Source organism: Eretmochelys imbricata, chromosome 12 (genome assembly GCF_965152235.1).
Source record: "Eretmochelys imbricata isolate rEreImb1 chromosome 12, rEreImb1.hap1, whole genome shotgun sequence".
In the NCBI taxonomy this organism is placed as follows: Eukaryota; Metazoa; Chordata; order Testudines; family Cheloniidae; genus Eretmochelys; species Eretmochelys imbricata.
This window is the reverse complement of record NC_135583.1, coordinates 5,572,347-5,587,462: the sequence shown is the minus strand read 5'-3', so window position 1 is coordinate 5,587,462 and position 15,116 is coordinate 5,572,347. Positions and strand designations below refer to the sequence as shown.

General features: G+C 52.4%; 2 protein-coding genes across 3 annotated transcripts in view; both read right to left on the bottom strand.

Moving 5' to 3' along the window:
- ATP6V0D1 (ATPase H+ transporting V0 subunit d1) overlaps positions 1–6,631 on the bottom strand; it is a 101,708-nt gene extending 95,077 nt beyond the window's left edge. For both annotated transcript variants that reach the window (XM_077830978.1, XM_077830979.1), the window contains exon 1: positions 6,419–6,631. In XM_077830978.1, coding sequence (XP_077687104.1) covers positions 6,419–6,548 — 130 coding nt within the window. In that variant the 5' untranslated portion in view covers positions 6,549–6,631. The remainder of the gene's footprint in view (positions 1–6,418) is intronic.
- Positions 6,632–10,768: 4,137 nt separating this feature from the next.
- On the bottom strand, positions 10,769–14,850 carry AGRP (agouti related neuropeptide). Its single transcript, XM_077831381.1, has 3 exons — positions 14,676–14,850; positions 13,367–13,461; positions 10,769–10,960 (listed from the first exon to the last, which is right to left on the bottom strand). Exons 1-3 carry the CDS (start codon positions 14,848–14,850, stop codon positions 10,769–10,771), a joined length of 462 nt encoding a protein of 153 aa, XP_077687507.1.
- Positions 14,851–15,116: the final 266 nt, after the last annotated feature.

The window sequence follows — 15,116 nt, the reverse complement described above, 5'->3', positions numbered from 1 at the left end:
CACAAGCAGCATTTATCATGTGAACTACTGGACAGACACTGGGGAAGTATTTGACAAATACTCAAAAAGTCCCACTTATTGCACCATCCTAGCTTTTCTCTTCTGTTTTTCCTTCCCAACTTCACAGACACCAAGGCCTGAAGAAACCACTAGAATCATAGAATATCAGAGTTGGAAGGGACCTCTGGAGGTCATCTAGTCCAACCCCCTGCCCAGAGCAGGACCAATCCCCAACTAAATCATCCCAGCCAGGGCTTTGTCAAGCTTGACCTTAAAAACTTCAAAGGAAGGGGATTCCACCACCTCCCTAGGTAACGCATTCCAGTGTTTCACCACCCTCCGAGTGAAAAAGCTTTTCCTAATACCCAACCTAAATCTCCCCCACTGCAACTTGAGACCATTACTCCTTGTCCTGTCATCTGCTATCACTGAGAATAGTCTAGATCCATCCTCTTTGGATCCACCTTTCAGGTAGTTGACAGCAGCTATCAAATCCCCCCTCATTCTTCTCTTCTGTAGACTAAACAATCCCAGTTCCCTCAGCCTCTCCTCATAACTCATGTGTTCCAGTCCCCTAATCATTTTTGTTGCCCTTCGCTGGACTCTTTCCAATTTCTCCACATCCTTCTTGTAGTGCGGGACCCAAAACTGGACACAGTACTCCAGATGAGGCCTCACCAATGTCGAATAAAGGGGAACGATCACGTCCCTCGATCTGCTGGCAATGCCCCTCCTTATACACCCCAAAATGCCATTGGCCTTCTTGGCAACAAGGGCACACTGTTGACTCATATCCAGCTTCTCGTCCACTGTCACCCTTAGGTCCTTCTCTGCAGAACTGCTGCCTAGCCATTCGGTCCCCAGCCTGAAGCGGTGCATTGGATTCTTCCGTCCTAAGTGCAGGACTCTGCACTTGTCCTTGTTGAACCTCATCAGATTTCTTTTGGCCCAGTCTAAACCAGGATCATCTAAACTGATTTCCTGGATATGCAAGCTGTAGAATTTTCCCCAGAAGCTGGAATAAGGCAGGTCTTGTAGAAAGATACTGAATCTCATTTTAAAGACTCCATGATATAAGAGTTCAACTAGGGCTGCTAGCCAAGAGCAATACAAGAGATACCAACCCTCCACCCCCACAGACAGGGTATCAGCCAAGCAAGATGCCAACCCTCCCGAGCTGCTGGGATTCCTTTCAGAGTGCTGCTCCTAGACCTGTTCAGAGGATCTGTGTATTGTATCAGCTTCCAGCTGCTCGGAGTCTGAGTAGGAGCGTGCTGCAAAATTCACTTCCCAAACAACCTGATTGATACAGGGAAGATGCATTCTCTCTCCACCTTCTCCCACCCACCCAAACACTCCTGGCTACCGCAAAAGGGGTTTTCTCCCCACACGTTCTTCATTTCTGAGTCATCCTCCCCAGCTTCACCCCAAGCAGAGTGAAGCGGACCAGATGCTTTCCAGCTTCACAAAGGAAAAGGACTGTGTAGAAAGGGGGTGTAGTAGTGGAGCGAGACTCCCTACCGCAACACCTCCTGCTGGCCGTTCTGGAATTCTCTCAAGTCCTTCCACAAGGCGCCCTCCTCCGGTGGCGTCTCGCTTGCCTACTTGGTGTCTACTCCCGCTTAGCTGTCTCCACCACTCTTGGACCACGGCGTCCTCTTCTGGGTACAGCCCTCCGACTATGCCCCACTCCGCTGTCTCCCCTGCTTTCAGGGGACCCAGCAGTCTATAATCCAGCCACTTGCCTCAGTGGCCTGCTGCAGTCACCAGTCTGTCCCTGGGGCAAGGGACTAAACTGTAGTCTGTGTAGGCCACTTCCCTCAGGGCAAGTGGGGGCAGCCCTAGCACCTTATCTGCCCTTCCTCCAAGGCCTCAGTCTGGCAGCGGTCAGCCAGAAGCTCCTTCTGCTCTGCTACACTGCCATACACGGCTCTAGCCTAGGCGGCCAGGGAGAGACTGCCTTCTGCTCTGTTGAGCAGCCCTTTATATATGGCTCCTGCTGACCCTGCCTGTCCGCTGCAACAAGCCACCTCCGGATGGGCTCGCTTAGTGAGCCCTCCTCTAATGGGAGGGTTCTGCACAGGCTCCCTCTGGCTTTCTTTAACCCTTCCTCTTCCTGGTGTGGGGCAACTGCCCCACTGCAGGGGGATTAAAAATTAAAATGTACACCGTGCCTCAGGTGATTCCAGATTCCAGTACCTTTTAGTATGTAACTCCCCTTTACTTCCGAGAACCCTATCACCGAGTCACCTGAAAAACCTCCACAGACCTCTCTGCAGGAAAAGGTATTAAAAACTCTTCAGGACAAACTCCTCTGCCACAGAAAGCTTGTATACAGTAAACAGCTTTCTGTGTTAAATGCTCAATACCTAGTACTGTATAAAACTTCACATGCTCAGAGCATTTTTAACATACACTTGCCTGATTTTAACTTTCAGGATTCCCTTTTTAAAGCTAGTAAATTCACATACAAGAGCCCTCATTACTGGTAGTTCAGGTTGCTAAATGCAGTTCAGAACAAGATATATCATTACGCATAATTAAAAACATATTAAAACCTAAGCAAATCACAACTAAGGTTACATTAAATAGTTCTAATATTAACCTTATTCAAATCAGGCACACACACAGAAGAACGCCAACTGACTAGGTGTGAAACAGGATGGAAGCGTGTGAAATGTTGGAAGACATATCATAGAATCATAGAATATCAGGGTTGGAAGGGACCTCAGGAGGTCATCTAGTCCAACCCCCTGCTCAAAAGCAGGACCCATCCCCAATTAAATCATCCCAGCTAGGGCTTTGTCAAACTTGACCTTAAAAACTTTGAAGGAAGGAGATTCCACCACCTCCCTAGGCAACGCATTCCAGTGCTTCACCACCCTCCTAGTGAAAAAGTTTTTCCTAATATCCAACCTAAACCTCCCCCACTGCAACTTGAGACCATTACTCCTTGTCCTGTCCTCTTCTACCACTGAGAATAGTCTAGAACCATCCTCTCTGGAACTACCTCTCAGGTAGTTGAAAGCAGCTATCAAATCCCCCCTCATTCTTCTCTTCTGCAGACTAAACAATCCCAGTTCCCTCAGCCTCTCCTCATAACTCATGTGTTCCAGACCCCTAATCATTTTTGTTGCCCTTCGCTGGACTCTCTCCAATTTATCCACATCCTTCTTGTAGTGCGGGACCCAAAACTGGACACAGTACTCCAGATGAGGCCTCACCAATGTCGAATAGAGGGGAACGATCACGTCCCTCGATCTGCTCGCTATGCCCCTATCTATACATCCCAAAATGCCATTGGCCTTCTTGGCAACAAGGGCACACTGCTGACTCATATCCAGCTTCTCGTCCACTGTCACCCCTAGGTCCTTTTCCGCAGAACTGCTGCCTAGCCATTCAGTCCCTAGTCTGTAGCGGTGCATTGGGTTCTTCCGTCCTAAGTGCAGGACCCTGCACTTTTCCTTATTGAACCTCATCAGATTTCTTTTGGCCCAATCCTCCAATTTGTCTAGGTCCCTCTGTATCCTATCCCTGCCCTCCAGCGTATCTACCACTCCTCCCACTTTAGCGTCATCCGCAAATTTGCTGAGAGTGCAATCCACACCATCCTCCAGATCATTTATGAAGATATTGAACAAAACCGGCCCCAGGACCAACCCCTGGGGCACTCCACTTGACACCGGCTGACAACTAGACATGGAGCCATTGATCACTACCCGTTGAGCCCGATAATCTAGCCAACTTTCTACCCACCTTACAGTGCATTCATCCAGCCCATACTTCCTTAACTTGTTGACAAGAATACTGTGGGAGACCGTGTCAAAAGCTTTGCTAAAGTCAAGATACAATACATCCACTGCTTTCCCTTCATCCACAGAACCAGTAATCTCATCATAGAAGGCAATTAGATTAGTCAGGCATGACCTTCCCTTGGTGAATCCATGCTGACTGTTCCTGATCACTTTCCTCTCATGTAAGTGCTTCAGGATTGATTCTTTGAGGACCTGCTCCATGATTTTTCTGGGGACTGAAGTGAGGCTCACTGGCCTGTAGTTCCCAGGATCCTCCTTCTTCCCTTTTTTAAAGATTGGCACTACATTAGCCTTTTTCCAGTCATCCGGGACTTCCCCCATTCGCCACGAGTTTTCAAAGATAACAGCCAATGGCTCTGCAATCACAGCCGCCAGTTCCTTTAGCACTCTCGGATGCAACTCGTCCGGCCCCACGGACTTGCGCATGTCCAGCTTTTCTAAATAGTCCCTAACCACCTCTTTCTCCACAGAGGGCTGGCCATCTATTCCCCATGTTGTGATGCCCAGCGCAGCAGTCTGGGAGCTGACCTTGTTCGTGAAGACAGAGGCAAAAAAAGCATTGAGTACATTAGCTTTTTCCACATCCTCTGTCACTAGGTTGCCTCCCTCATTCATTAAGGGGCCCACACTTTCCTTGGCTTTCTTCTTGTTGCCAACATACCTGAAGAAATATATCTGAGAGACCAGGCCTAACGAGCACCCGAGACAGTAAGAAACAGGTCAATTTGAGAAAGAACAGTACACACTAGCAACTCAGTGAATGCTTTTCGGGCTTCACATGAACATAGGAATTTCCAGACTGGATCCAACCAGTGGTTCATCTACTCCATTATTCTGCCTCCAACAGCGACCAAACTAACTGCTTGAGAGGAAGGTACAAACATCCAGCCAAAGGCAGCGGTGGGATAACCTACTCCCACAGAAAGGTTCTTCTTCATTTCTACCAGTTAGGGCTTGTCTACTTAAGAAACTGACTGCAATAAACTACTATACCCTAGTTCTGGAATAGCGATAGTACTTTGAATTCACAGTACCTGATTCCAGAATAACCTCCCCATGCAGACAAGTTGGATTAACCTTTTGTGGGCCCAGCACCCACCATATTTGTGGGCTCCCATGGGGGCAGTGGAGCATGGTGCAGGGGGGTCAGTCCCTGGAGCAAGCGGCTGGCCAGGGGCATGGCAGGGGTAGCCCTGCTCCGCCCAGCCCAGTGTGAGGACATTATTTACAAACCGGCAGTTGCCAGATGCACAGTGGCCCGCCCAGCCCAGTGCTGCCAGATGCCCCTTCCCCTTGGGAGTGGGCCCATGCCACGCCACAGAGCGCCCCACCCAACACTGGAACAGCCCTCCAATTCCCTGTGGCCAGACCCCTCCCGGACCCACGATGCCCAGCACCCCCCCAGACCCCTGCCACAAACGCACAGTGCCCTGGACAACACCACCCCTGCCCAGCGCACCCCTGCCCACAGCCCCCACCACAACTGCCCAGCACGCCACACAGAACCCCCACTCCCTACTGCCCCCCCAACACACCTTCCCCACCCCTCACAGCCCAGCAGCACCCCCACAGGCCCTCCAGAGACCCACTCCCCAAGCCCTGCCTCCCCGCCTCACTCACCAGCCCTGCTGGGAGGCAACTGTCTGCCAAGCTGAGCTGCCGGTACAGCCAGGGCTGATCCCGGGGCAGGAAATTGCTCCGGCCCCTCAGGAGCGCTACGATCAGCCAGGCCAGGGCCTGCGATGGCCAGGCTCCCTCAAGACCCACTTGCCTGAAAGGGCCCAGTCAAGCCCCCCACACAATTGGCCAGGCTTCTGCACCTGTCCCAGGCGGCTCAGCTCCGGGGAGACAGGTGGGGGCCCCCACAGGTGGTGGGAAGCAGAGACTGCCCAGAGCCGGAGGTGCCCTGGGGTCCAGCCAGGGGGCAGAGAGAAGCCGGCAAGTGGGGCCAGGGGGTGAAGAGGAGCCCTCAGTGGGCAGGCCGAGAGAAGCAACTGGTGGGCGGGTTGGCGGGGTACAAGCAGAGCAGGCTGGGGCCCCTTCTGAGCATGGGCCCGGCTCCATTGTAAACCCGGCACTGTAAATATCCTATGCTCTTAAGCTCCAGTTAAGCGTTTGGTCTCCAATATCTAATAGCGAGTTCCAGTGGTTAACTGCACAAGCAAGCGTGGCCTTTGGTGAGCTATAAAATCTGCTCCTTTCAGTTTCTGCGAAGGCCCCTTGCTCTTGGGTTAGGCGACGGGTGAAGAGCAAGGGCCTTACCCGCCTTGCCTGCCCCAGCCCCCGCTGGAGGGTGAAGGCCACTCCTGCCCCCCACCTCTCTGGAGCCGGTGTCCTTTCGGGCGGGGGCCTGCCCTCCCCGGGCACAGGCCGTGCCGCAGAGCAGCCCCCGCCCCTCGCCGGGCCCGTGTCTCCGCCGGAGCTTGGGGGGGAGCGCGGCTGGATTACGGAACAGCCGCGGCTGGTGGCCCGGATCGGCCCCCGGCAGAGAGCCGCTGCCCGGGGCGCCCCCGCACAGACCCGCCGGCCGCAGCGACTTGGGGGCCGGGCCGGGGCCGGGGAGAGGCCGGGCCCAGCGGGGAGAGGCCGGGGTCGGGACTCACCCTCCAGGCTCTCGCACTGCACCAGGTTCACGTAGTCGCCCTGGCTCAGCACGCCAGCCTTGAAGCCCCGCACCAGCCCCTCCAGGTAGCCGCTGTCCACGTTGAAGTAGAGCTCGGGGAAGCTCGACATGGCGGCGGCCGCGGACCCGGCTCGCTCCCGGGGACTGGGGGACCGGCCGCTGCGAATCACGTGACACGCGCGGCGCTCACGTGACGGAGAAGGGCGAGGTGGGGAGGGGGAGAGATCCCGGCATGCGCCGCGCGGGGCCGCCCCCAACCAGCCTAGCACCGAAGGTGCGAGAATCATTGGCCGAGGAGCCCGCAGGGAGGGGGGGCCAGGGGGCGGGGCTGTCGGCAGGGGGCGGGGTTGATGGGGGCGGGGCTGTTGCAGGGGAGGGGTTGATGGGGGCGGGGGTGGAGGCAGGGGAGGGGGCGGGGCTGTTGCAGGGGAGGGGTTGATGGCGGGGGCGGGGCTGTCGGCAGGGGGAGGGGTTGATGGGGCGGGTCTGTTGCAGGGGAGGGGTTGATGGGGGCGGGGTGGAGGCAGGGGAGGGGGCGGGGCTGTTGCAGGGGCGGGGTTGATGGCAGGGGGCGGGGTGGAGGCAGGGGAGGGGGCGGGGCTGTTGCAGGGGCGGGGTTGATGGCAGGGGGCGGGGTGGAGGCAGGGGAGGAGGCGGGGGTGGTGTTGTTGAGGGCGGTGGGTGTCGCTCGCCCTGGTGTAAACAGAGGTGTGTGCTGTGCTGTGCAGGCTCAGGCCTGCATGTGGATGCCCCTCTATGTGTCTCTTTGTGTGTATTAAAGAAGCACAAGAAAATCCTGCCTGCCCTGTGGAAGTAACATCTCATTCCCCCCAGTGCCCTGATCACTGTGCGCGTGTTGCATCAGCTGCTCCGCCGTCCGTCACGCGTGTAAGCGCTTCGAGGCGGGGACCGTGTATTAGCATGTACAGCAGCTCCTGCAAAAGCCCTCCCATCCTGGACGGCGCCTCAAAGTCCTCCTGGGACACTGAGAATTAACAGAGCTGTGCAGAAGGTGGAAATTCCATTTCACAAACTATTTCAAGATTTCAAAATGTGGCTTCATTATTTCAAACAAAAATTGAAAACAGTTGGTTAAAAAATGTCCAAAAAGGATGTTTCAGCATTTTTAGAATTTTCCCCCCTCCCGCTTGTTCTCCAAAATTTTGATGAAATTGACACAATTTCACAAAGGGTTTCAGTTTCAACAGAGCTGCATTCTCCAGTGGAAAGTGGTTCTTCCGAAGTGTCTCCAACGAGCTATAATAATAATAATAATAATTAATAAATTGACTTCCCTGCCATGCTGTAGCCCTGTCTGTGCCCCTACGAGTATGCTCAGCACCTTCTGTGCCCGGTCTGGGCCTCTCTTAAGTCAATTGTGACTTTTTTGTGACATACACAAATAGGGTGAGAGAAACACTAAGTTCATTTTCACTTGTCGGTTTAGATTAGTCCTTGCAAGAATACATTAGGCACATTACTATTTGTCCTCCGCAGCATTGGCTTATATTATACACATGCTAACCAGTTCTTTCTTCCTGGCAGAATTAGCCTTGGGTGCAACAGCAGTTGTGGGAGAGGGGATCTCTCACAGCGTTTGTACCACTTTAACAATTTAGAAACCGATGTAGTTAAATTGGCACCATCCCCTACTGTGCACACGGTCACACCAATCTAAAGGTGCTTACATCAGTATCCTCACTTTGTATAATGAGCCCGGTTGGTAGATTCGTTATATGGCTCCTGGGTTAAGTCTCAAGGAGCTAATATTATTCCTGGTTTTAAGAAAGGGGGGGAAAGCGATCAGGGAAAATACAGGCCTGTTAGGTTGACTCCAAGTGTGTGCAAAGTCTTGGAACAAATCTGGAAAGAGAACGTAGGAAAGGGCATCCAGGGGAATGATAACTGGGATAAAATTTAACATGGTTTTACCAAAGGTAGATCGTGCTAGACCCACCTGATCTCCTTCTCTGAGAAGATAGCTGATTTTTCTAGACAAAGGAAATGCAGTAGGTTTAATCTACCTGGATTTCAGTAACGCATTTGATAAAGCAAAGATTTTTGCTATAAGCTTGAGACTTATCAGTTGGAAGTGACAGAGGAGAAGAAAGACCTGGGTGTATTGGCTGATCACAGGATGACTATGAGTCACCAAGGTGGCCATGAAAAAGGATGCAGTCCTAGGATGCATCAGACGAGGTATTTCCACTAGAGACAGGGAAGTGTTAGTACCATTATACAAGGCACTGGGGAGACTCATCTGGAATAGTGTGTGCAATTCTGATCTCCCATGTTTAAGGAAGATAAATTCAAACTGGAACAGGTTCAGAGAAGGGCTACTAGGATGATACGAGGAATGGAAAACCTAACTTATGAGAGGAGACTCAAAGAGTTTGGTTTGTTTAGCCTAACCAAACGAAGGCTGAGGGCAGATATGATTGCTCTATATAAAAACATCAGAGGGATAAATACCAGGGAGAGAGAGGAGTTATTTAAGTTAAGCACCAATGTTGACACAAGAACAAATGGATATAAACTGGCCATCAACAAGTTTAGGCTTTAAATTAAGCTAAGGTTTCTAACCATCAGAGGAGTGAAGTTCTGAAACAACCTCCCAATGGGAGCAGTGGAGACAAAAAAAGTAACTTGTTTCAAGACTGAGCTTGATAAGTTTATGGAGGGGATGGTATGACGAGACTGCCTACAATGGCATGTAACCGATCTCCGACTGCTAGTAGCAAATATCTCTGATGGCTGGTGATGGGACACTAGATGGGGTGGGATCTGAGTTACTAGAGAGAATTCTTTCCCAGGTGTCTGGCTGTTGGGTCTTGCCCACAGGCTCAGGGTCTAACTGGTCGCCATCTTTGGGGTTGAGAAGGAATTTTTCCCCAGGTCAGATTAGCAGGGACCCTAGGGGGATTTTGTCTTCCTCTGCAATGTGGGGCACAGGTCATTTGCAGGTTTAAACTAGTGTAAATGGTGGATTCTCTGTAACTTGAAGTCTTTAAACCATGATGTGAGGACTTCAATAACTCAACCAGTGTTTAGGGGCATAGGCGCCGACTACTAGGGTGCTCCAGGGCTGGAGCACCCATGGGGAAAAATTAGTGGGTGCTCTGCACCCACCAGCAGCCAAGCTCCCCTCACCCCCCCCACCTCCTCCCCCTCCCCTTCCCCTGAGCGCACCACATCCCCGCTCCCCTGCCTACCTCCCAGTGCTTCCCTCCGGCTGCCGCCAAACATCCGTTTGGCGGCGTTAACACACTCGGGGAAGCAGGGGGGGAGGAGCAGGAACATGGCACGCTCAGGGAAGAGGCGGGGCCGGGGTGGGGATTTGGGGAAGGAGTCGAAATATTGCCAGGGAGGGGGTGAAGTTGGGGCAGGGACTTTGGGAAAGGGGTTGGAATGGGGGTGGGGAAGGGGTGGGAAGAGGCGGGGCCTCATGGAAGGGGTGGAGTGGGGGTGGGACGGGGGAGGTTGAGGACCCAGGGGAAAGAGGGGAAGTTGGCGCCTATGGTTAGGGGTCTATTTCAGGAGTGGGTGGGTGAGGTTCTGTGGCCTGCAATGTGCAGGAGGTCAGATTATCATGGTGGTCCCTTCTAGTCTTAAAGGCCACAGTCTATGAGCCCGACAGGTCTGCTCTACATCACCGTGGTGGACTTGTGAGGATTTTCTTGAGGTCATCTGTTATCAGACATTATTGTATGAGACCATCTGTGTGCCATGGAGGATTGCTGCTCCCCCGAAACAGGAACCACTTCTGCTTTCCAGCCGTACCACCTCCAATGTGGAGAGAGCACTTTGTGAAATTCCACAGACTCCCATGCCACAGGCAATCTGGTGGAAACAGGACACAGATGACCTGGCTCTCAGCACTCGCACAAGAGTGATAGCCCCTGCCTTCCCCAGCAGTCATCTCTCTGAGAGATTTCAGAGCAGCAGCCGTGTTAGTCTGTATTCGCAAAAAGAACAGAAGTACTTGTGGCACCTTAGAGACTAACCAATTTATTTGAGCATATGCTTTCGTGAGCTACAGCTCACTTCATCGGATGCATACTGTGGAAAGTACAGAAGATCTTTTTAATCAGACACAAGGAGGTCTCTGTAACATGCTTCTTGCTAATGGGCATGAAGATATTTGCTGTTTCCTGCTAAAGGAGAATATCTCTGTGAGAGGCAAAGAAAAAGCCAGGGGCAGAACAAGTGCACTTGGTGACCCTATTTACTAGCAGGTCGTTTATTGGAACTGCAAAGGGTACACGGGCGTAAGGGAACCCGGTTATTAATCCAGGGAGCGAGAAAAGGGGGGCCGGGGAGCACGCCAACGCTAGTTCTTGCCACACAGGAGCGTGGCGCTGATTTTCCTGCAATAGCAAAAGGCATTGAAGAAGCGGCAGTAGCAGGTGGCACAAGGATCACAGCAGGGGAGCTGGTGCCCAAGGCAGGATTCCAGCAAGCGGACACATCTGCGGGGAGCGCGCTCCTCCCGGCCCTGAGCCTCCAGTGCAGCAGACAACACCTGCAGGAGGAGCAAAAGAAAAGGGGTTTCATACAGGACAACCATGCACATGAATGGCGAACCGCTCAGTGTGTCCTTGGGACCCCCGTCAGCATGCTGTGTGAGGGCGGAGGTTTAAACAATTGCTGTGCTTGCACTGAAGTTGGATTGATTTAGGGGTGCTGCACATTGGTTTCATCAGGTCTCCAGCAAGGGACATGGAGCAGGTGCACAGGCATATGCCAGAACTGGCTCCGCGGGGGAAAGAGAGTGCCCTGAAGATGATATCCGTTTACAGAGGGTCTGAACCACAATGTCACGGTATGTCCCCATATCTCCAGGGAAGGGTACACAAACCTGGTGAGTCTGGCCTGGAAGTCCAGGCCCCGTATTCTCTGCAGCAAAGTCCTCAGACCCTGGTGACATTGGGTGGTAGCTTCAGATAAAAGTGAGGTTTGTAGATGTAAGCAATGTCAGGATGAGCTCCACCCTGACATCTGGTGGTGAGGTGTGGCAAGTTGTGGAAAAGAACTTCAGGGGCTGATCTCATTTGCATAGGCACACCCACCCCATCTAGAATGAGGCCATAGCTGCCCAAATGGTCACTTTGGCTGCTGTGGGATCCCCAGTGTCTCTGTTATTGGGGCAGGAAAAATAAATTGTTATTACCCTGATTATGGGAACTGTGCTTGGAACTGTACTTGGCCTTTTGTTATGATGGAGGGACTCACCATCAACTAAGTAGCACTTGCTAGGCAAGGGTCATGGGTTCCAAAACTCTTGAATTGAGAGAGGTTGGGGACAAGTGTTAATACTTGGTGGCATGAGCCCCTTGGTGAGGGCCTTATGTGCTAATTGCACTTCCTCCTCTCTCCATTGTGGAATATCAGAGCTAATTTTGATTCTATTAGGAGTCTAGTTACAGGCTGCAGAGCTCACTTTAGGCTAATGGTGCACCAGCACTGAGGCTCCCGTACTACAAGCTGAATTCACCAAAGAGCTGAACTGACTAAGAGCTGAAATCACTGAGCATTGTGTTAAGTAGTGGGGGAGCCTGAAGATATATTGTGGAGCAGTTTGCGGGAGGGCTGGAGTGCCTTGTGGACAGGCTGGTGGAGCAGTTCATAGGATGGCGGGAGCTGCTGGTGGGACGCGGAGTGGAGCAGTTCATGGGATGGCGGGAGCTGCTTGTGGGCTATGGAGCGAAGCAGTTTGTAGGGCAGCTGGTGGAGTGGAGTGGAGTGGAGCAGGAGCTGTGGGGTGGTCAGCTTCAGATCATGCAAGGTGCCTTGTACCCCCACCCCCATCTCCACCCAGGTTGGGAGGTAAAGCTCTGCAGATAAACTTTTGAACTCTGGGGCTGCCCTGACCAGGGACAGAGACTTTTGAGTGGTTGGACTTTGGGTGATTTGGAGTTGCTGGACTCAAGAACCAAAGAAAAAGGGCATACCCCAATTTGCTTGGGGTGGGTTTTTTGCTCATGGGTTGTGTTACGAATCCTGTTGGTGGTGTTTCCCCAACATAATGCCACATTGTTTCTCTGTTATTAAAAGGCTTTTGCTACATTCAGACTCTGTGCTTGCGAGAGGGGAAGTATTGCCTCTTAGAGGCGCCCGCGGGGGTGGTATATATTTGTCCCAGGTCACTGGGTGGGGGCTCGAGCCGGTTTTGCATTGTGTTATTGGAATGGATCCCCTAGATATGGAACCCGGCCCTTGTTGCTGCCAACTCTGACGGGCAGAAGGGTTACATAATGAATTAACCATGTAAACAGATAGTGACCCAATCCATGCAGCAGCCTCCAGACTGGTTATCTTGTTATTGATTTCAATTTATTTTATACTCACCTCACATTTTAGTTTTCAGTGGATTTCTGTATTGACAACCCATAACACACCTCAGCAGTTGCCAGGCATGGGAGAGCTGAAGGTTTTAGCATCGGAGATGATAGGGATAGTTAGGGCTTGGGGCACACAGAGACTGTGGGGAGTCATTTGCTGGATGTTTCTACTAAAATGATCAGCGGTGAGACAGTGACCAATACTGACATTTAAACTGTCATCTTTAGGTTTGGGAATGAACATGTCATTGAGCTGAATGGTGTAATTCTCACCTCACACAGCGCTTGTCTCAGGCTCTCTACAGACTCAGGCAGACAATCCTGCATCTGTTACACTAGAATCATGTGTAAGATTTTCTTCACAACCATGAAAAGTAGCAATGAAATCTCAGCTTCTTGAGCAAAAGAGCGTGGCAGGGAGTGAATTGCTCAGTGGTAGACCACTGGCCTGTGCTCTGCAGGAAGTCAGACTAGGTGATCACAGTGGTCCCTCCTGGCCTAAGAATCTAGGAATCTGTGACATGTCTCAGAATACATCTAGTCAGTGAGACGATGTTAGTAACCCCCCAGGGGTCATAGGAAGTTACCTCTGGCTCCAGTACACTGGCTTCCTGCATGAGGTCCTCATCAGCTACACGGAGCTCCATAGCCATCCTGTCAAACCCAGGTCTTGGTAAAGTCCCTGTGGAATACAGACAGGGTGAAGGACGCTGCTGATTGGCTCCTGGGGACTGGCTGAGCCAGAGCTCCACTCCGACCCGACACCCCCCCCCCCCACACACACACACACACTTCTCTACAGTCCAGAGTGAAGGGGGAAAGGGAGAGATTAAATGGTCACAAATGTCACTAAACAATGATGAGCCTCAGAGGTGCAACGGACTCACCAATCTGGGACAAGTCTAAACACACACAGAACGGCTCCCATCTGCCCACCACCTTCACTGGGTGCGGCCTGCAGATCTCAATGCCCCAGGCTGAGTCCCATAGGAAAGAAGCCCCCAAGATCTCGATCATGCCCTTCCTGTGTTAGCTGGGAGCTGGTTGCACTTCTCCTGTCCAACAACTCAGAACCCAGGCTCAGGAGTGACAGAGCCAAACAAGGGAGAAAAAGTCCAATATTGTTACACTCTTAGTTATTGTCAGTCACAGACGCAGTAAGGAGATCCTGCAGGGCAGGAGGGGATCTCCATCACCACCCAGTGCTTCCTGCAGATCCCCGTGTGCAGGGGATCGAGAAGATCCTGCAGGAGGAGGGGATCTCCGTCACCGCCTGGTACTTCCTGCAGATCCCCATGCATGGAGGATAGGGGAGATCCTGCAGGGCAAGAGGGGATCTCCATCACCACCCGATGCTTCCCACGCAGATCCCCATGCTCAGGGGATAGGGGGGATCCTGCAGGGCAGGAGAATCTCTATTTACCTCATAGGATAACATGCAGTAATTTGCAGAGTCAGCCAGGTATCAAGTTACAAGTCTGGGCGTGGCTATGCTAATTAGGGGATGCAGTGTTGCCATGGAAATGACTAAGCTTGTGAGGGATGCTGTGCCAACCAGGGACCGACTGTGTTCCTGCCTTGTGTGAGTGAGCTGGGGCAGGAGCAGAAGGGTGAGCCATTTCTCCTGACACACCAGACCCTGGGTGTGGTTCTGAACATCACACCCCTCGAGGGAAGCTGGGCTCTCCCAGGACGAGGGGCTGCGTTTCTTTAAATGGTTCCGCTTTTCCTAGGCTCATAGACTTTACAGCCAGACAGGACCGTCAGGATCATCTAGTCTGACGTCCTGCCTGTGAACTGGAACGAAGCAGCAGCACTGCTTGTGGCCACTGCCATGTGCCAATTAGCTCACTGCTCATTGCTCTCATTGGGGAGGCAAGGCAGCTCAACACTCACCTGCGGGCCCCACGGGTGCCTCCTTGAATTTCTGCAGAAGGCTGGGGTAGCTGGACTTCTCTGCCCCATCCAGAATGGGGTGCAACTCTGACAGGTGGCTGCTGCTGAGGTCAGAGGTGAGGATGGCCTGGATTCCCTGCAGCACTCCCCAACCCAGCAACAGCACATTCAGCATGATCCCCCAGAACCTGCACAACAGGAGGAGGATCAGGAGCTGGGCACAAAGGCCGAAGTTCAAAACGTCCACTCTGCGGGCTGAATGATAGGACATGGATTAAACACAAGCTCCATTCCCTGGTAAATTAATCACTGAACTGATTATCTCAGGTGGACACTGTACTAAGAGGGAGGGTGCCTGCCTGCCTGCCTGGCTGCATGGCAAACAGGCAAGGCCTAGAGTCGCTCACCATGTTTATTCACTTGAACGAAAGACGAAGAGCC

Bases quoted from the DNA above. Each gene is read 5' to 3' on its own strand.
- AGRP (XM_077831381.1), bottom strand. From the start codon at position 14,850: ATGCTGAATGTGCTGTTGCTGGGTTGGGGAGTGCTGCAGGGAATCCAG. The intron at 13,462-14,675 runs GTGAGTGTTGAG...TGTATTCCACAG, and splicing joins GGCACCCGTGGGGCCCGCAG to GGACTTTACCAAGACCTGGG. The intron at 10,961-13,366 runs GTAACTTCCTAT...CTCCTCCTGCAG, and splicing joins CCAGTGTACTGGAGCCAGAG to GTGTTGTCTGCTGCACTGGA.